Source organism: Spodoptera frugiperda, chromosome 7 (assembly GCF_023101765.2).
Source record: "Spodoptera frugiperda isolate SF20-4 chromosome 7, AGI-APGP_CSIRO_Sfru_2.0, whole genome shotgun sequence".
NCBI lineage: Eukaryota > Metazoa > Arthropoda > Insecta > Lepidoptera > Noctuidae > Spodoptera > Spodoptera frugiperda.
Window position 1 is genome coordinate 1480421 of NC_064218.1, and position 22537 is coordinate 1502957.

The 22537-nt window shown below is 36.8% G+C and overlaps 1 protein-coding gene and 1 long non-coding RNA gene across 2 annotated transcripts in view; both read right to left on the reverse strand.

Annotated features, from left to right (window-relative positions):
* Window positions 1–22537, reverse strand: part of LOC118265836 (oxysterol-binding protein-related protein 9) — a 116325-nt gene that overhangs the window by 9468 nt on the left and 84320 nt on the right. The window contains exon 9 of the mRNA XM_050694916.1: window positions 4437–4537. Within this exon, the coding sequence (XP_050550873.1) occupies window positions 4437–4537 (101 nt within the window). The remainder of the gene's footprint in view (window positions 1–4436; window positions 4538–22537) is intronic.
* LOC126910878 (uncharacterized) lies at window positions 2149–4194 on the reverse strand. Its single transcript, XR_007705468.1, has 2 exons — window positions 3312–4194; window positions 2149–3060 (listed from the first exon to the last, which is right to left on the reverse strand). It is a non-coding gene; the product is annotated as an uncharacterized LOC126910878 (long non-coding RNA).

Consider the following 22537-nt stretch of genomic DNA (forward strand, 5'->3'; position numbering starts at 1 on the left):
TCGTAGGATATTCTTTGAAAGCGTGTGAGGGGTATAGTCAGTTATTTTGTGGTATGATGTTCTTAGAAGCTTTGTACACAAAGCCACAGTAATAAGTATACAGCCAACATAACTATAACTATGCAATACCTTTACATGTGTGGGTAATTTTATAGTAATGTGCATAAAAACAAACGTAATAGCCAAACGCCTATTACGCACACATTGGTAAATACTATAATTTTTGTGTCGGTATACGTATTTTTATAATTTAATATACAGTGCCCTCCAAAAGTTAGTTGAAATGATCAATAATGTAGTAAATGTGAGGAAATTATAATAAAACCAAATAAAATCGTGGCTTCAAGAATTATTTATTAAAATATAATCAATTTAGAATATTTCTGTCAGTAAGAGAATCATAACAAATTTTATAATTATAATTTATGTAGATTAACAATGAAATCACGTTACCAAAAGTTAGTTGAAATTGTTGAATAAATATTTTAAGACTTGTGTGTGTGTTGTGTCTTTGCAAATATTTTAACTTTTAATATTTTGTATGACCGCCATTATTCTGTAGAACTGCTTTAAGTCGTCTAGGCATTGATTCTACAAGATTCTTTAATGTTTCGACCGGTATAGTCGACCATGTTTCAAGAATTTTATTTTTAAACAAATTCCTGTTGCGTCTTATGGAAACAGGGATCCTGCGGTCTAATTCATCCCATAAATGTTCAATGGGGTTAAGGTCGGGTGACATCGAAGGCCATTCCAGTAAATCCACTTCGTTATCTTCAAAATATTGTTTAGTTATCCTTGCTGTATGCTTCGGATCGTTGTCTTGTTGGAACTTGAAAATCCGACCTAACCCCATTGTTTCAGCAGATTGTTTTAAATTGTCACGGAGAATATTACAGTAGACCTGTGCTGTCATCTTGCCTTCAATTACTTGCAGTCGGCCCACACCATGCCAAGAAAAACACCCCAAACCATCACACTCCCACCGCCGTGTTTCACAGTGGGCTGCAAGTATTTGTCGTCGTAAGAGTTATCATTGCTTGTGCGCCATACAGTTTGCCGACGGCGATTTCCAAATAGTTCGAACTTCGATTCATCGCTAAAGACTACTCTCTTCCAAAATTCTATTGGTTTATCCGAATACTTGCGGGCGAACTCCAACCTTCGTTTTTTATGGATCGATGTTAAAAGAGGTTTCTTTCTGGCAATGTGACCTCGTAAATTAGCATCATGCAGGCGTCGCCTGATAGTAGTTTCAGAAACCGAGGTCCCTGCTTCCTGTAACTGATCTTTGATCTCTCGTACCACAATCTTGGGATTAATTTTACACTGCCGCACTATTAGTCGATCATCAACGGAAGTAGTAGCCCTAGGACGCCCCGACCGTGGCCTATCTGCAAGACTAGGATATTCTAAACTTTTCTTTATTATTTTTCGGACACCTTCTGGACTAACTTTAAATAATTTTCCCACAGCACTAAAGTTTTTAATTTTTTCGTATTCATACACAATTTTTATTCTTTCTTCGACAGTTAATTTTCGCCTCGGCGCCATTATTAATTCAAAAACAGTCAAATCACCTTACAATATCTTATTATTAAATTTAAACTACGCACACTGCCTTAACAATAATAATAAATTAATTTAAAACCGCGAGAGTATCGGATATCGTTTAAAGTTTGCTATTTCAACTGACTTTTGACGCGCTCAATTCAAGTAGTGCACACATAAACATAGATTTTGAAAGAAATCAAAATGAATTTCTGGGAATTCCCTACTGTATGTATTAGAATAGTGTATCCAAATATAAATAGTAAACAGTTCATTCATAGAAACTGCGTATTTTGGAAAATATGTAACATCATTGATAAGGTGAACTAATTTCAACTAACTTTTGGAGGGCACTGTATGGGTAAGGTTAATAATATTTACAATCGATGATATCATTCAACATTTTCACTTGAATAGACGTAGTGCTCGTGGACGAGTGGTTAATGAACCGGTTTCAAACATCGTTTACGACAATGTGGGTTCGAATCTAACCAAAAGTATTTATTTTATTTATTATTTACTTTGTTGTTTTTCTTTGTTTTGTTATGCTTTGTTTTTGTTTTCTGTATAATAAAATAAAAGTATGAATGAAACAGATTCTGAATAAAACAACATTATTTTTTATTGTAAATAATTTATTATTTATGTGTTATTATGTCCAATAAGTAAAAAAACATGAAAAAATTGGATGAAAAAATATCGTGGTGCAATTATTTAATACAGACACCTTTAACATTCACAATCTATAGCTATTTAAATTTAATTAGGCTAATACGAGTGGTGAAATGAATCAACATGTTAAATGGAAAGAAATTATGACAATTTCCAACATTTTAACAATAACATCACTTCACCGTCTCCTTTAGACTTTCGATATTCCTAGTAATGGACAAAAAATCAAATTTCGATAACGTGTGTATTCAGTTATTATTAAAATTTGTTTTTGTTCACATTGCTAAACAATTATGAATGTTATGTCTGTATAAATAAGGTTTACAATTACTAAGTAAAATAAATTCAACTGCAATACACTTATGATTCCACTAGTTAAAGTAATTCGTTCACTATAATCACACCTATAAGGCCGCACACATTTTTACACCATTATATTTTACCTTTATCCAAATGATCAAATGTTTATTTAGTAAAATTACAACATTATTTTCAAAATTAAGATCAACCTAGCAGATTGTAATTGCTTTTGTTTTATCGATGAGCTATTATTATAGATTTGTAATTGTTGTGTTCAGCGCTGACTTGCTGCAACGTAAAACGGCAGAATGAAGGTGATATCACAGATTGCAGCATAGGCGCGCGTTGTTACGCGTGTGGAGAAGAAAGCATTGGAAGTAATCCGAATCAACCTTGCGTTCGGGCACAATGCCGTGGTGGCTAAACGAAGAATTCATCTCTGGATTTACTTATTTCGCGTCGTTAGCGTGATTCTATATCCCATGTTTCCAGAATATCCATATCAGCCGACCCATAACTGCATTTCTTGTTTTTCCTCTGTGGATACAAAATAAAAGAGTCAATTATAATAATAATAATTTGGTCTATATGATAAAAATAACCTTATATATTTAGATACTTAGGTTGTTACATAGACTTATAAATAACTTGAGTTAAATTAATTTATTTATAAACATAAAAGGCAAATAATATATAATCATAAAAAGTGAAGAACAAAGAATAAAATTGAAATAAGTAGTAATTTGTATAGGTAAAGAATATCAAAATAATGTCTAACTGTTACTCACCAATATTCTTAATCGCTTTACAATATCAAATAATTTATGTGTTCTTCTTCCGCAAAACAACGACTATGTTATGTTTATATGTTTATACTTTAACTTTGTATGGATAGATATAAATTAAATTAAACACGACTATGAGTTGTGGATAATTATTAATAAATACTCGTAGACTGACAACTAAGAATACAGACTTTTTATAATGTGGGGTGTTTGAGAAAAATATTGCGGATTGTCGGTAGTTACTTCATAAACGGGCCAAATAAAATAACCTGAGAGTTCTGTGGTTGCCTCAAACATTGTAAATTTTTATTTAGATATTGAAACATTAGAAAATTTGCATTCAATAATGTTTAAAAAATGTTACAAAAAGAACGCGATGCTGGGTTCGAACCGGCGTCTCGTCACTTTATCCGCAAGTGATAACCATTGCGCCATACGTGCAATTAAAGTGACAATCTAAATATCGTATCTCATTGAATAACATAAAAAACGATGAGAAGATATTATATTTATATGGGTATAATTTTTGTAACTCGATCGTTCCTTATTTGATTTATTCAATGTTTGTTACGTATTGTTTTTATGTTTACCCTTGTTTTTATTTATATTTCATTATTGAATTAATGCGTATACCCTCACGAAAATGATATTTAGTATAAGTGTATGCGTGATGAAACTGTGTGCGTAATAGGCGTTTGACTATTAGTTTGTTTTTATGCACATTACTATAAAATTACCCACACATGTAAAGGTATTGCATAGTTATAGTTATGTTGGCTGTATACCGATTAATGTTGCTCGGTGTACATAAAAGGGTAGATGACTATTTTTTTATTTTAATATCCTTCTTGTAAATTATTTTAAAATATTAGAAACGTATTTTTTATTTTCTTAAGGAAACATAATATTATACTTTCGAAGATATATCGATTAGAAATATCGCGTGACGTCACTTCTAGGTACGTTTAATGTCAATATGACGTATTTGCTCCTACTCCCAAACTTCAAAATAAAAAATAAAAAAATACGTGTTTAATATTTTTTTCATTACCTAACTGATTTTGATACCCCGTAATCATCCCTAAATATTGAAATATTAAAGGTATGTTTTAATAATGTTACACTTACCATCATAGTCGATCTCTCCATCGCGGGTGCGTGGCAGGTCGACGGTGGGCTGCGCGGAGTCCTGCTCCGGCGCGCCCTCCGCCTGGCAAGTGCGACTAGCGCTGTAACAATACAGAACACAAATTTAGTCATAAAGTTACCAAACCATTTGTTAGGTTTCGAAATTATATTAAAGAACCATAGTATTATTTTAGTCGGGTATTGATTTTGTGATATGTCAACACGGGTCACATGACCATCGGTATTTTTGAAAAATGACAGTTGGGGATTCTCGACTGTCAACTCGGCCTATTTGCTCGGGCTCAGCATCGAGGACGGACGTGTTGTATTGTGTACCAAGGTAAATAATTATAATCTATTGCAATCTATCTGAGTTTTATTATATTTCAGAAGTGGGATCTACCTGCTTACTGTTAATATTTTCTTAATAATAGTCTTATAATATAGTAATTGCTTGTTTAGAATCTTGATTAATAAGGTGATAGAAACAACCTTACCGATATAAATTCGGAATACCCACCGCTTATTTTATTATAGTTTATCAGCAAAAGCTAGTTTCTTGTTTTATTAAAGTCGAATAGTTACATGTCTACGTTTACAAGTTCCAGAACAACGATGCCACGTGCAAGTGAAACCTCAACGCGGCGGTGTTTGAGAACGCCTACCCGCGAAGAAGTAGAACGGAGTGTGGAGTCCAGTAGGAGAAGTCGCAGCCGCACGCGCCGCGACGAAAACGAGCACCGCAGCCGCAGTCACGTGCGCACCCCGGAACACGAGCACAGGCGTGACAGCGCACGAAAACTGGAAGCCGAGTTGGATCACCAGCGTGCCAGACTACGTGAGTTGGAAAGCCAACTGAGCCGGGAGCGCAGCATGCGGCAACAGTCTACCCGTCGATCTGATGTCCAGCATCGAGCGACGAGCGGCGAGAGGTCGCGTGTTGGAGATCGAAGTTTACCTCGAGAACGCAGCCCCACACCGCGGAGTAAAAGGTCAGACAGTCCAACTTTTACTTCTAAGGATATTATGAACTTTATTAACTCAATTAGTAATATGAAATCTCAATCCCAGCCGCAAACAATGGCATCTCCAATGGCAAGTGCCAGTAATATTAATCACAAAAATATCCTACCCGATTTTGACCCTTCTTCAAAGAGTCAGCGCATAGACATTTGGCTCAAAAAGGTTAACGAGTGTGCCACTGTTTACGGGTGGGATGAAAGAACTATCATACACTTTGCTATGCAAAAACTACAAGGATTGGCCAAAACGTGGTATGAAAGTTTGAACTCCATCCTATTTAGTTGGGATGAGTGGCAAGGCAAGTTGTTGAGTGCTTTTCCGTTTGAACAAAATTATGGCCAATCCTTGGAAGACATGATTAGGAGAAAGAGCAAATTTAGTGAACCCCTTGAAGTGTATTATTATGAAAAACTGGCTCTCCTGAACCGATGCGATATCGAAGGCAAGCGTGCAGTGGAATGCATTATCCATGGTTTGAGCGACAAGACAATGAAGTCTAGCGCCAATGCGTTACGTTGTACTCAACCTGACCAGCTATTACAATTTCTTATGAGCAATAAGGACCCCTCACAATCTTTAGATCGCAGCAATTCTAAAGGTCAATATGCTTCTACGTCAGAGTCTTTAACCAATAAAAGCTCGTTTAGTCGAACGTCTAAAGTTAATAACAACAATTCTCACTATGAACTGTTTTGTTTTAACTGCAAGGAGAAAGGACATCCCTATCTGAAGTGCCCTAAACAGTTGATCCAATGTGCGAAATGCCGTAGGGTTGGTCACAAAACCGAAAATTGCGCTATCAACCTTGGAAACAATAACAAGACTGATAACGTTCAGAAAACAATGTGCATTTTAACATCGTCGCCAAATTCAAAGTTCTTGAAAGATTGTATAATAAATGATATACCGGTGAAATCCTTTGTAGACTTGGGTAGCGAAGTCACGCTTCTTACTCAGTCTTTAGCTGCCACCTTAAATCTAAAATACAATAGCCCGCCCCTGCCTTTGAGAGGATTTGGTAATGACATAGTGCACTCCTCGGGAGGTGTGGATGTAGAGTTGAGTGTAGATGGTGTGAGAGGACGCGTGAGGTGTCAGGTAGTCGATGATAGTTTTCTTGATTTACCCTTGCTGATAGGACAGTCGTTCACAGAACAACCCCATGTTATTGTTTACAAAAATGCGCTGGAACTGAAGTTCCTTAACGACAATTATGGGTTTGAATTTCCCAGACTTGATTTCGATGACAATAAACCTGTCACTGTAATAGTCCCTTTCGATGTTGGCATTTACGGCCCCGCCTTAGTTAAGGCTCACGTAGATACCGTTACAAACGGAGATATTTTGGTAAGTGGTAAGGTTATCGGGAAACCGAATCAACAATTTACTATTAATGGAGGGGTATATCGGGTTACAAACAGTTTATTTTACATATACATAACACCATTATCAGAGTTTTGCCAATTGCGAGGGGGCTTACCATAGGACGAGCTACCAAGATTCAGATAGTTAGACAAATATTAAGTACATCAATGAATGCGCCTGTGGACGAAACCAGTACTATTGACGAGAGTCAAGTGAAAATAGGCAGTACGGTCAATGAATCACAGCGGCGACAGTTGATGAGCTTACTCTCTAAGTACAAACATTGTTTTGCCTCAAGTCTGAAGGAATTAGGATGCACGACCATAGCTGAGATGAAAATCGAACTAAATAGTAAACGTCCGGTTGTTTACCGCCCCTATAGATTAGCGCATAAGGAACGCGGACAAGTGAGAGAGATGATAGGTGAGATGTTAGAGTCCGGTATAATAAGGGAATCGGTCTCGGATTTTGCGAGCCCTATTATATTAGTACGTAAAAAGGATGGTGGACAGAGATTGTGTGTCGTAGATTTTCCTTGCCCCACTAATGCACATTCGGTTCGCCAATTTCTCGGATTAGTAGGGTACTTCAGAAAATTTATCAGAAATTTCGCGTCCGTCGCACACCCTTTGAATAAATTACTTAGAAAGGGTGTTGAATGGGTCTGGTCCGAGGATCAGGACGAGGCTTTTAGGGCACTTAAAGGTACCCTAGTCGACAGACCGATTCTGGCGATTTATGATTCAGCTGCAGATACAGAATTGCACACCGACGCAAGCAGAATAGGAATAGGTGGGATATTACTTCAGCGTACAGGCACTCCTGACCCTTTCAGGCCTGTAGCATTTTATAGTAGGCAAACTTCTCCGGAAGAGAAAAATTTCCACGCCTTTGAGCTTGAGACACTGGCAGTGGTATGTTCTCTTAAGAAATTTCGGGTTTACCTATTAGGCCAAAACTTTAAGATAGTTACAGACTGTAGTGCCTTGCGTTCAACGTTCTCAAAACGTGATATGATCCCACGTATAGCTCGTTGGTGGCTACTGTTACAGGAATTTCAATGTACAGTAGAATACCGAGCTGGTACCAAAATGGCACATGTAGATGCCCTGTCGCGGAATCCGGGCAATTTGATTGGTGACACAGACGAGTTTGAGCAATATCCATGTGTTATGCAGATTAGTAGCGATGACTGGCTTCATACATTGCAGATAGGAGATTCGGAACTCCGACGAACACGGGATATACTTACTAGCGATATAGACGCTGACAGTTTAAAACATATAAAAGAAAACTTTTTGATTAAGGACAATAGACTGTATAAATGTTTGAATGGCGATAAAAATAATTTACGCTGGGTAGTACCAAAGGGTGCAAGGTGGCAACTTTGCCGCATGAACCACGATGATATCGGGCATTTTGGTGTAGAAAAGACATTAGAACGCATTAAGAAAACTTATTGGTTCCCCAAGATGTCTCGTTTCATTAAGAAGTATGTACAGGCATGTCTCGAATGCGCCTACTCAAAGAAAACTACAGTTGCTGAGGGCCATCTGCACCCCATCACAAAAGTAGAAGTGCCTTTCCATACGCTCCATGTTGACCACCTTGGACCCTTTGTTCGTTCGAAATCCGGGAATTCCTACCTATTAGTGATAGTGGACGCGTTTACCAAATTTGTTTTTGTTAAACCAGTGCGAAACACTAAAACACAAACAGCCGTTAAAGTTTTTGAAGATATTTTCTGTACATTTAGAATACCCGATCGTGTGATTAGTGATCGAGGTACCTGCTTTACGTCCCATGCATTTAAGCGTTATTGCATAGATAGAGGCATTAGGCATATTTTGAATGCGGTTGCTAGCCCGAGAGCCAACGGTCAGGTAGAACGGTACAACCGAACAGTACTGAATTCCCTGACCGCCCAAAACCTAAACTTTGATGAGAGGAATTGGGATGATAAGGTAGGCAAGGTACAATGGGGAATGAATAATACTCGCCAAAAGACGACAGGCAGAACGCCGGCAGAAGTCATGTTCGGATTGAAAATGAACTCGGAAATCAGACCTATGCTTAATGAACTAGTCCGAGAAAGTAACGAAGAATTAGACACAGAACTATTGAGAGAATCTGTCAAGGATAGGATTGATACCGAACAAGAAAAACAGAAATCCGCTCATGACGAAAACCGGCGCCCTGCGCGTGTTTACGGAGAGGGTGATCTTGTAAAGATTACAAGAACTTCTTTTGCAAATGATGGCAAAAGCAAGAAACTGATTCCCCCTTATGTCGGACCTTACCGCGTAATAGAAGTCCTAGGTAACGACCGCTATAGACTGGCTGCAATACCCGGTTTGAGCAGTACCAAAAATAAACGCAAGACCACTGTAGCTGCTGATCGCATGTTGCCATGGGTTCATGTAGCCGCCTTAGATGTCAATAAGGATAGTGATAACGATGATGCTAGTAGTTTTGATGACGAGGAAATAGATGAATGAAATATTTGTGATTTATAAACACGATATTATTAAATGGATTCATATAGTAATTTATACACTTGATCAGTAGGTATTTTGGATATTTTATTGATTTTGTTTATTTTATCTCCGTTGAGATATTTTGAAGATTTTATTTACCTAAAATTGTTAAAATCTATATATAATGTGCATTAAGTATAAAATAATTACGTTATTGTTTGGATAAATACAAAATACTGAAGACTAATTTGTAACTTCAATGATATTTATGTGATACCGTTATGTTATGATTGGAAATGAAATAAATTGTGTTATTTTAAGTTATTCGTTTTGTCGTTTGTGAGAAGGATGGTTCACAAACACAGGCACCTCGGTATGTGAGAAGGAGGGCTCACTGCTTCCGTGACCTGAGTATGATTTTATATGTATGTATTTATTGTTTGTGAGAAGGAGGGTTCACAAACACAGGCACCTCGGTATGTGAGAAGGAGGGCTCACTGCTTCCGTGACCTGAGTATGATTTTATATGTATGTATTTATTGTTTGTGAGAAGGAGGGTTCACAAACACAGGCACCTCGGTATGTGAGAAGGAGGGCTCACTGCTTCCGTGACCTGAGTATGATTTTATATGTATGTATTTATTGTTTGTGAGAAGGAGGGTTCACAAACACAGGCACCTCGGTATGTGAGAAGGAGGGCTCACTGCTTCCGTGACCTGATGATGATTGTATATGTATTTATTTATCGTTTATGAGAAGGATGGTTCACAAACACAAGCACCTCGGTATGTGAGAAGGAGAGCTCACTGCTTCCGTGATCTGATTATGATTTTATATGTATTTATTTATCGTTTGTGAGAAGGATGGCTCACTACTTCCGTTACTTTAATACGATGTTATTTAATGTTCAATGTTTCAAGAAAGTGTTTAAGTGAATTGTAATTTATTTCATTATTCTTTTTTTTCTATTTGTTTGTCTGTAAGAACCTTGAGTTGATGATAATTATATTTAATATATTTAATTTATTAATTATATAATGTGCAATGAATTGCGAGTCCGAATTCGATACTAGCCGTGTGTTAGGTTATACATAGCAGTTATTTCATCTGCGTGCATGGGGACATGCACGACGTCAGGATGGTCGAGTGTTAGGTTTCGAAATTATATTAAAGAACCATAGTATTATTTTAGTCGGGTATCGATTTTGTGATATTATGTCAACACTGATCACATGACCATGGGTATTTTTGAAAAATGTCAGTTGGGGAGTTTCGACTGTCAACTCGGCCTATTTGCTCGGGCTCAGCATCGAAGACGGACGTGTCGTATAGTGTACCAAGGTAAATAATTATAATCTATTCCAATCAATCTGAGTTTTATTATACATTCAAGAAACACTTAAAAGTTAACTTGACTATTGCAGCTATTGCTGATAGATAAAAATCAGAAGTTGATATGATTTGCAAATCAATTTGAAAGGCAGTCTTTTCTTTCTTTAGAATAGACAAACATGTAAGCACATTTGGAGAGCACAAGACTGTATCATTAGAACTTGCAACGGGATATTTACCAAGTTCATAAATTTCTTTGATATTGCGTGTTGTAATGGTATTATTGGTGACCATGTCAGTTTAAAAACTGATAGATTTGTTATCACAATTTTATGAAAAGCATCAACCTCTCTCACTCTATTTGACTACGATGAGCATAAAATGTATTTACAAAGACTAAAACCCTTAAAGGTGATCGCCTTTTCGTTACTAAACGTACATCAGTGTCTTATGACGTCACAAATTCGTGTGACAGTGTGTAACTGTGAATGTGTGCGTCTCATCTAACATTAATGACACTTAGGTCTCGTTTGAACTCAATTTTGAAAACGTAATTGCCTCCGTACGTCGTGTAAGGCGACAGATAACGACTATTAAGGAAAAAGAAATGTAATAAGGCATTTGGTAAAAATTGCCAGTCGCAAAGGATTGATGGTCTCTTAGGAAAAGGATTGATGGTTGTAAAACAGTTGTTATTTAATCAGATTAGGGTTTATTTTTGTTTGTTAAAGGATTTTTTTTTTGCTGTTGTTTAATGCATTTATTTACGCGTTACTTCGTTCATGTCCTAGCTATGAGGTATTTTAAAATAATTAGAAGTTGGATTTTCGTATCCAATGTTTTCACATTTTTATGAAAATATGTCCATTGTCTATGCCTACCCCAATGGGTGACAGGCATGAGGTTATGTATGTATTACAAAAATTAAGAGTAAGTACCAGTAATTACGCATCCATTAATATTAAAATCAACATGTATTTCAGATATTAATTACCGAGAACGCCAAAAATATTACAGCATAATTTTTGATAGCATTAAAAATAAATCATCAACTAGAACATAACATGAGTAATATTGAAAATAATTTACTGAAAAAATGGAGATCACGTAATTACAGTTTTACGTGTGGTAACACGTTTGCACGAATACTAATTAAGTTTTAAACACGAAACTAGAGAACAGAATAGTGCACTTTATTACTTTACTACCTAATTCCGCGCGGTTTTGCCCGCTCTGCTCGGTTCCTATTAATTGTAGTGTGATGTTTTATAGCCTATACCTTCCTCGATAAATGAGCTATCCAATACAAAAACAATTATTCAAATCGGACCAGTAGTTCCGCAGATTAGCGTGTACAAATAAACAAACAAACTAACTCTTTAGCTTTATAATATTAAAAAGTATAGATTTAAATTACAGGGCGTCTGCCCCAAGAAGGACAGACGATCTGAGTCGCTGGATGCAGCTCGCTTTCAACCGACCGATCTGCGAATAATTGATAACAAAAAGACAACGTATACAGCATAGGGGTAAAGTTATTAAATGTCATTGTAAAACGGGATGACGACATTCAATTAAAATTTTAATAAATTTAAAATCAACGCTATAATACTACTACTACGATAATACTTCGCCCAAATAATTCCACAACAAATGAATTGAAACCTCAAAAAAACTGAAGCAGTGAATGTAGCTTTTATTTTATACCACTTATGAGTCTCATACAAACCTAAACTGTCTTCTATCACCTATCATAGCAAAAGTTTATTTATTTATTAAAACGTCGCCCCTCACTAGGATTTTCTCCTGAGTCGTGGGTGCGTTTAAAAACATTCAAATTTCACAAACACATGACACATAAACCCAGAACAGCATTTGTGGATCACACAAAGAATTGCACCGAGCCCCGTTGCACGCCCAGCCACCGCGTCAACTAGTGCAGTTATGTTAAAGTTGATAATAAAATCCATGACTTTACATTCAGCAATAGTGCTAACTAAACTAAAAGAGTTAAATAACAAGAATCTAACAACTAGCCTGAAGCAAGCGTGGGTTTACAAAGGTCAGGTGTGGGAGTGGAGGGTCTAAGCTGAACCTTTTCAAGTGTATACAGAATTCTGCTCAACTTTGAATCCGTTAAGTTTATGTGGTTGTACCCTTGAGCAATATGTCTGGAAAGAGGGTACTCGTATATATTTGAGAAAACTCTGCATGAATTAAAACGTGTGGGTGCTATTTTACATTTGTTAGTGTTATTGACGTAGATGTCTATCTCAAAAAATGGGCGATGAATATCTTTTTGGGAAGATAATAAAGTCTTAAGTGTGAGTTAAAAGTAAAATTGTTCAGCTGTGGACGTCTTCAGGCAGTTGATGATATTCATGAAACATCGTACTTGCTTTCTGCTTTGGTGAAGACTCACAGAACACTCATATTATTTTTAGGCATACGAACCAACACGAAGAATCTTAGAGGTTTAAGACTTATGCATGAGGGTGCGAATTCGTAACCTACCAACCGACGGCAAGTACCATTGTTTTTCCGAGTTATATGTACTTTTTAAAATTATTCAGACACACTAACAAACGGTGAAGGAAAACATCCTGAGGAAACCTGGGTTTATAATTTCTAATTATAAGTTTGAAACCTCCAACCCGCGTTGACCAAAGCTAGTGATTAAAGTTCAAACCTTGAATGTAAAATGTGTGAGAACAGGCCTTTGGTTAGCAGTGGCCACTTATAGGCTGTTGATGTGTATCGCTATACATCGGGCACAATTTCAACCAATCATAACGAATATTTAACTACCGTTCCACAGAATTTGCAACAGGCAATGTTTACGTATTAATTAACAGTATTGAATTCATATGACTGAAATACTCGAGCGATTAAACATTCAGGCAGCGCAATTAAAGGCCTGAATTGTATACAAACTGCTATTTCCAGCGCCGCTGCGGTTCCGTGCCGTGAGTTCAGAAATATGGATGCTTAAATATAATGGCTTTCGTTGGAAATTATGAATAATATAATTATGAATAACTGAGCTTTCATTTACAATTTACATTTTGTAAAGTTTAAAAGATGGTTGAGTTGGTTGGCTAAAGTATTATGTAGATTTTCATAATAATCAAAATCTGATGATATTGTTAAAAATCTGCTATGGTGCGAATGGCTGACATTTCACAAGACGTCCATTGCTACACAGGCCTTCTATCACTTTTAAATTCCAAAACAATTCAATATTTCATAAATAATTTGATTGATTTGACATTGAAAACACTTGAAAATTTATAAATAATCACATTAATTGTAATTGCACCCCGTTTACATGGAATTTACGTCAATCCCATATAATTTAGCTTTCTACTCTACAAGTAGACAAGCGCTAAAATTTTACACATGACCGTATCATTCCCATACACTGAGTTCTAGCTCTAATCTTTCAGTAGACAAGCGCTGAAGTAGCATTTGGCTACAAGTTCTGATTACATGTAAAAACAAAACTGTTATATTTACAGTTTCACGTCCTAATGTAATCTGGCCTCGTATTTAGGCAGTCGTTAACCTCGATGTAATCCAATAACACGTAACCTAATTATATGAGCAAGGTCACAGGTTGTAGGCTTGTAGGCTAGGTATTAAGGTAGGACCAGGAATTTTTCTACGTTTGATGGCTCGATAATAATACTTTAATGTGTAGTAAGAAGGGGTATATTATCCTTAGGTTCTGGACGGGAGAAAAGTTTGTTTGTTCATCCCACAGGATACGCAACTTCGAATGGAGCTGATGAAAAATTCAGATAGGGTGTGAGCTGACTTGGGTGATAGGATACTTTGCCACGGGAAACGTTTTGTATCCCATGGGAATTAGTAGTCGCTGAAACAAGCTAGTCATCATATTTGAAAAATGATAAAAAATATGCGATCTTTACTTAAACAAACTACAATAACAAAGCGATACCTACAACTATCACATCTGCAAACATTTTAAACTCTCTGTACATTAATTTAAAATAACATCGTCTTTCACACATATCCAAGAACAGTCTATTTTTGCTTTCAACAAATCCATAACAAAATCATCGGATGATTATGATTGGCAGATGCGAATCCAATAAGAAAGGAATATTGATACAGATAGGCCAACTCCTCATTTTATACAATATTATACAGTCAACGAATCACGATGGACCGCCAAAACATGCAAATACCATTAATATACAAGTCGGCAGATTTGTGGGCTGTAAATAATACTTTTTGGCAACTTGTGTATAAATACAAAGGCCAAATATAAGACCTTGTGTCCAATACGTTGCTGGAGAAAATTATATTAGCCGAGTAGTCAGATCTAAGCTGAAGATCGTTTAGGGTTGTCTGTATGACCTATAATGGGTGTCTTCAAAGCCCGAGTGAATAGGTTGCTTATGGGCAGACGTGCTCCATCGTAGGCCGCATCATCACTTACCATCAAGCGAGATAGCGGCCAAACGTCGACCCATTAAATGTAAAAAAAAGTATATAATGGTACGAGGAAAATCGTCATCCAACAACAGCATACCAGGATGACTCAGAAAGAAAATCTATCCATCCTATTATTGCTTAGAATTAACAGGAATACGAAAGACCAGACCAGACCTTAATATGTCCAATTTGAACTGGCTACTCGTATTCGAGTCGATTCCAATTCGTTGCGAATCAGCATCGATTCTCTGAGAATAGCCGACCAAAAATAAAATTAGGTTAGTAAGTCCAAATGTATGTGCCGTTTCACAAAGAAAATCTATCCATCCTATTATTGCTTAGCATTTACATACATGGAATAAGAAAGACCAAACCAGGGACATCAATATGTACAATTTGAACTGGCCACTTGTATTCGAGCGAATTCGTTGCGCGAATCAGCTTCGATTCTCTGAGAATAGCGGACCAAAAATAAAATTAGGTTAAAGTCCAAATGTATGTGTCAACCCTACGTTTCACAGGATGTTCTGTATTACGTTGTGATTACATATTCTGTGAAAACGAGGGAGGCTGGAGGCTGTATGTACTGTAAGAATAATCTGGCAGATTATGTTCTGTTTCGGTCATGAATGCCTTTGGCTGTTAAATAATATAATAGTCGTATATACGATTACGCACGGTAATGAAAGGGACTACACATTTTGTCAAGGATCAAGTAGCAGCGCTCTTAGATAAACCTGAATTTGATATGGAACCTGGATATTATGACATATCTTCTTATGTAGAGAAAATCCCGTAGCCTGGTAGTGGATTGTTACGAGCTTTTGATGACTTCCAAGAGGATTTGGGTCGTTTATTTTTTTCTAAAATCTTCTTTCAAGGAGAAACATCTCCTTCATGTCAAAATAGCTGGGGTATCAAGATGAAATTGGCAACAGGGATAGATTATTGTCTAGAATAACACAAATGCTACTTTCTATCCCGCAGCAACCCAAGCGATGCCACTAGCAGAAGCTAGTATTAAGAAATGGTTCCATTAGATCCAAAAAGCTTTACAGTTGAAAACATAGTAACAGTATCTTCAAGAGATTTTGCAGAGTCTATCTAATCATAAATTCTAGGGCATTTCGTGTTACTCCAGAACTGTCAAAAGAAATAAAGCACTATGGCAAATGTTATGTACAAAAGAAGTTATAAAATAGCTTCTGAAAGCAGTCTTTCAGTCTAATTCAATAATATCAAGACGTGTTATCGTCACTTTGGAAGTATTGTCGTCGGTAGAGTTGTTTCTTCGCTCTGTCTTTTCGCTTTTAGCAGGGCGATTGTGGTCACGTTAAAGTTTAATGTTGCTTACACAAGTATAATGCAATTGAATATATTCTCCTCTAATCATATCTTCTGATTTATTTCGTTGCGGTATCTAAGTCAAAGTCAAATCATTTATTCCAATTAAATCATAAATACTTAGGTGCTTTTGAAACGTCAACTGTAAAGTCATTGTCCCTGGAACGCGCCGGACTTCAGTGTTCCGGTGTTTTCATGGTTGTATCTACTGTAGATCCTGGCTTGCAGGAGTTGCAGCGGTTTGGGGATGTTGTGGCAGGCTTGTCTCAAAAAATCCAAATGTCAGGAAAATAAATATAGTGAATGAAATCGGTAACATTCTATTTTTGCAATCGGTTAAAATATAGGTTAATTTGATACCTTTTTCGTAAAGACCAGCGGTAAGTTAGTTACGACTAACTAACAGGTGCAAAATACATGTCTAGGTAAAAATGTTGCAACATAGTGTTAGACTTTATTACAGCACTGTACGTGACCGTACACATTTCCCCGTCCTACTTTCTTATTACCCTACATTATACACGGCTATATTACTCCTTATCACATACCCAAGGTGACTACAAGTCACGAATCGTTCGTTATGAAGTTCTACATAATAAGTGCTTGTGTTTACATTGTTTTCTAGAAAGTTCGTGATTTCAATTGACTACTACGTAGCTTGTTCATGAAAACAACGAGGGAGTGAATAAATTAAGCCTGTTTTAATGAAATGTTTCAAGTAAGTGTACTTGTAGCAGTGAACCAGTTATTAGGGGTTAGGTGCGGTGTAGTCTTATGTACGCTACAGACGTTACAATCTAATAGTATCAATTAAAACTGACTGTTGAAGTTGGTATGGCTGTAAAATGGCTGTTAAATCTACGAAAGATCATACAAAGCGAGATCTTGATAAACTGGCCATAAGATAGCATTCGGGGGACAAGGGTGGCGACCTTTAAGCTTTTATTGACGCGTCGGATACATATCCCAATCGAATTACGTCCTCTAGAAAATGCAATACTCGGTCCTTAAATTATATGGTCCTTCAATGGACCATTTGTATTTTTAAGTATGTTGTTAATTGTCGTTAATCGGTGTACTTGTATGACAAGAGTAATTATTATAGTAGTGATAAAATGATATTGGTGTATAATCTGGGCTGAAATGGGCACTGTTTAAGTGCGCTTGGGTCTTATTTCATTGGTATTCTTATATTATACGAGTGATTTTCAGATTACAAGTAGAAGTATATAAGATATTATATTTAAACAACCCTCCATTAACAAAGTTAAGTATCTTTTTTTTTTTGATGACCGGGGGAAATCTTCAAAAGGCGCCTAGTTTTTTGGGGAGAAAGACTAGGGATTGTGGGATTTTTACCTCACTAAAACCACCCCGGTGGCCACCCTCAACACCTGTAAGGGCACCGAGTCCTCTTAATAGACCTGCTTCGGAGCCCCATGGTGCAACGCCTGTTACGGCACATCCCTAGGGAGACGTGTGTCTCCCATTAGCCTCGCTGTGCAAGTTACACGGCAGCACGTGACCACTGTGCTACCGTCTTCCCTGAGGTCGCTGGATGGGCACCTAGAGTCCCCACTCTACGCACCCGCGGCCCCAAAGGTCCGCCTGCAGTTGACGCAGGCGGGATTAGGCGTCAAGGCGGTTGCCTCCTCGACGCCTTCTATGAGCAGGATCGGCCCTCTCACGATCCCGCTCAGCAGCCTTTTGGGACATTACAGTTTCACAAAAGGAGGCCACCTCCCTCCAGTTTTCTGTATCTGCCAGCATAGCCTCTACTACTGCTGGCAGAGACAGATCTCGCCCGATCTTGGTAACCAGGACCCGCCGCAAAGTTAAGTATCTACAAACAAGACTCATTGTTTCAAGTACCTTTTGTAAAGTACAAATAATTGTCGGTTGTCTAAACGCCTACGTGATTAGGGTCCTTAAGTCTAACCTTTCAGTCTGAAACATTTCAGACCTTTGAAATACGACTTTGGGAACAATTATTCAAATTCCTACTTTCATTATTAAATTTATTAGTAATTACAGAGTAAGGCATCCATTAATGACTGTCCTTTTAATTGGGAAATATGATTTATGTCGATGTTTTTCCTTCTTTTTATTATTTTAATTACCTTTGTGAATTATTAAGGTATTAATTAGGTTTGAAAGGTAATATTGTGACGTGTAGAGGAGTGATGGATGTGTGGTTGCTATGCAAGGGGTCTTGGGTGCTATTGCTGAATCGACGTTCATCGAAAAATTCTTCATAGTAGCATGAATGATGAGATTGTATCCGTATTGAGGCAATAGGATTAAAAAGAGCTCATAACATAGATCTTTTTACATTTGTTGAGTCGTCGTTTGGCCGCTACCTCGCCTGATGGTAAGTGATGATGCGACCTACGATGGAGCACGTCTGCCCATAAGCAATTTAATAGCTGGTGAAAAGAGGGTATTATATTGCATGTATGTATAACTATGTACTGTTATCATCAATATGGAAAACGCGGTTTAGATATACTTTAAACAAATCTCCATTAACTTAATTCAAAGATTAACATTTTATAATATTCATCTTTATATTCCCTTTATTACCTTTGTGAAAGATTAAAGGACTTTAATTAAGTTCTAAAGGTAAAATTACAGCGTGGCTAGAAATAAACCCGTGCTCGTTATAAAGATACTTTTGTTTGAACATGTTTATCCAAGTTAATTACTCAAGTACTTGGAAGTTGCGTATTATAAGGTAACTCAGTTGCTCCCGCCTACAGATTCTCTTGTAGTAATATATTTAGAGATTATAACATAACATAATGATTAATTTAGTATGTCACACGAAAGTTATTATAAAATTATATTTAGAAATATCTTATTCAATGAAGAGACTTCGTAAACATATTAAAATATGTACAAATAAAAGTTCAGTTCATAGACTCTGCGATAATTTAGGTAGTCATTTATTAAGTTTAACTGTAGGTAGGGGTGTGATTTATTTTTAATACGCCAATTTGAATCTTGGGGTGCTTTTCCAACAGTGATGTGCTATGTAGATATGCTACGAAGATGTAATAGCTAAGCTGTGAAACTATGTGACCGTTTCCACTGATACAAAAACATAGCTTAGCTGTCCGTTTCCACAAGTACTAAGCTATGTGTACTAATGAATATTATTGGTGGAAGCCAAACTTATCCACAGAAACGTAGTATAGCATATATGTATAACTGGTGGAAAAACCTCTTAGACTAAAAAAATTACTTTACAACCATATTTGAGGAAGTTATACAATCTTGAAGTAAACAAAACCAAATATCAATGACCACATTAACACCCAAAAAAAACATTTAAAGTTCAAAAACACAAAAAAGAAAAGAAAGAACAGACATTTAAAATTCAAAACAATTCGATTAAAGATAAAACAAATCGAGCAGATAGAAGTAAAGCGACAAATACTGGTCTACAATGACATGACCTTCGATTCTGCCCTTGTACTTGACCTTGGACCAGCGTTTGACCTCCGCTATGCGTTAGTGTCATAGTTAATGGATGCAAGACCTGATGTTACACGTGTAAAAGCTAGGCAGATCAATAGAGTGACATTACTTTTCTAGATAGCGTTGGTAGAAAAGTTAATTCACACTAGCTTCTGACAGCGGTTTCACCTGTGTTCCCGTGGGATAAAAGGTATCCTATAGCAGCTCATAACCTGCCCGTATACCAAATTTCATAAAAATCCGTGGTTGACGGACAAACATTTCATGGGTAGGTCTGGTTTTAAATATGCTATACTCACTCTTCGGTTGTTAGGCCTTAAATAAGTGTACTTTCAGTATTATTGACTATTTTTAACCTGTTTTTACCAATGAGGTAGGTACGCACATCTAGCTAAAAGCTTACAGAGATGGAAAGCCGTAGCCTACGGACTTTTGCAATTCTAGAGGTGTTTCTCGGGTGTTGCCAACTCTGAATATGTTTTTTAATAATAAAATTCTTTATTGGTTTTCTACAAAAATATACAAAACAAAAACCCAGCAACTGTAGCACACAACTTTAATTTTATTAAAACTACAAAGACTATTAACACTTTAGTTTATTGGTGTGTGGAGAATAATCGGTTGGTTCGGAGTGAAGTAGAATAGTGTTGTGACCTTGTTCGTTGAGGTGTGTGACTCAGTTCCATGCTATCAACACTAGATTAGCTTTACACGGCCAATGTCAGTTGCAGTGGCGATTGCTTTGCTATCTACAATCTAGATGGTTTGTTTGCATTTTGGCTTGAATTATTTTAACTAGGATTAAAGTGGCTTTGTTTTATATCTTCAAATGTAAAAGAAAGCTGTGTTAGTACAGAAAACCCTGGAAAAGCTTACCCATAAGCTAGATTTTGTTTATGTCAACTGAATTGACTCTAAGACGGTTCAAAGTACACATCTGGCTCGAAGGACCAAAACTGTAGAAGCAATGTCAAAGCTTAAATCACTAAAAGTCAAGTCAACTAACATATTACCAACTTTTATCCTAATAATTTGAACAGACCGATACTAAACACATATAATGTCAGGGACACACTCAAGGAAGCGGTTGATTATTTTACTAATATCCTCGATATTCCTAAAACTAATTGACGTGATTAGCATTTGGCCTTGATCGGCAAGGCTGGCCCATTACTGCAGTGGCCTCAACCGTCAGCTACTAACAATGCTACGCAATATATCGACGTTGGCCCATATAGGAATCGAAGCTAATGTGACTAAGCGCTTCTGTTTCGGACTAGGGAGGACTTTTAAAATCTAGGTTAGAGGTGATTGTAGTCGGAAATGGAAATATCTGCTTCGTGAATTGTGATGATTGAAGTAAAAATGCTGATTATGAGCTACAGCGTTAGCCCCTTCTCAATCTTCCCAGTCCCCGATTCTCCAACAACCCTTATATTCGTAACCTCCAAAAGGTCAGAAAAGCATTTGTAACGCCTCTGGTGTTTCGAGTATCCATGGGCGGCGGTAATTGCATATCAGTAGATTCGTCTATTTGTTTACCGGTTTATACCATAAAAAATGCATGATTCTGTTGTCAGACCAGTCAATGATAATAGGAAAGGTATTCATGAAGAAAACCGTGAATATTAGAATAAAGTTAAATTTTATTCCAATGAAAATGAAACTACTGACGTAGTAGTCATTCCAACAATTAACTAAAACAAACTCAATATTGATGATAAGAAAACAGACGCAAACGGTAAACGTATTCAGGACGAAAGATCTAAAACGAAAGTTGGTACAAAAACCATTAATCACATTAAAACAAGAAAAAGGGAACCCAAAGCTACAAAACTTATTGTTACTGACGACAAAGATGTCGGAAAAGAAAAAGAGAAATATTTAAAAGGGCCGTGCCTTGTGGCTGTACATGACCTTTCTAAAGATAGGGAAAAAAGAAATTCAAACAAGACATACTTGTTATACAACATACATGTTTCTAAATAACATGAATACGTTTTTATTCCAGTGTTACTTTAACTAAAAAATGTACTAAAATTAAAACTTACTGCTGTACTCAGACACATTTAATAATTATTACTTAAACTATTCCTTAGTAACGATTTTGTATAGAAAACAATTGCTAAGGACTTGGGTTAAGTAACCATTAAATGTCTTTGAGTACGGCAGTAAGTAAGTTTTGATTTAAGTGTTTTGTTGGGAAAATGAAAAGTGCGGTGGTAACTAGTATACCTACTTATTTACGGTTGATAAATCTGTGTTTGGCCACCAACCTGCTTACTGCCAGAACGTGTCCGCATCTTATACATAATATGTTTTGAACTTCCGATATTAGAGTCAGTTGAAGTAAAATTGTATTGAATCCAATGGTCAGTATTTAGTGTAATTCCAACGTTCACTAATCTGCCACGCATGCCATTAATAATAATCCACCATACTCCTGAAATAGCAACAATCGAGGTATATGCCCCATTGTTTTTGACAAACGACCTGTCATGCTGCAGGTGTATTAACAATTGATGGAAACATTCCCCCTTTAATTAAACCGTTCGGTCCACGTGGGAGTTTATCAGTAGCTACGAACATACGATAGTCATTGTCAGCGTACATAACGCA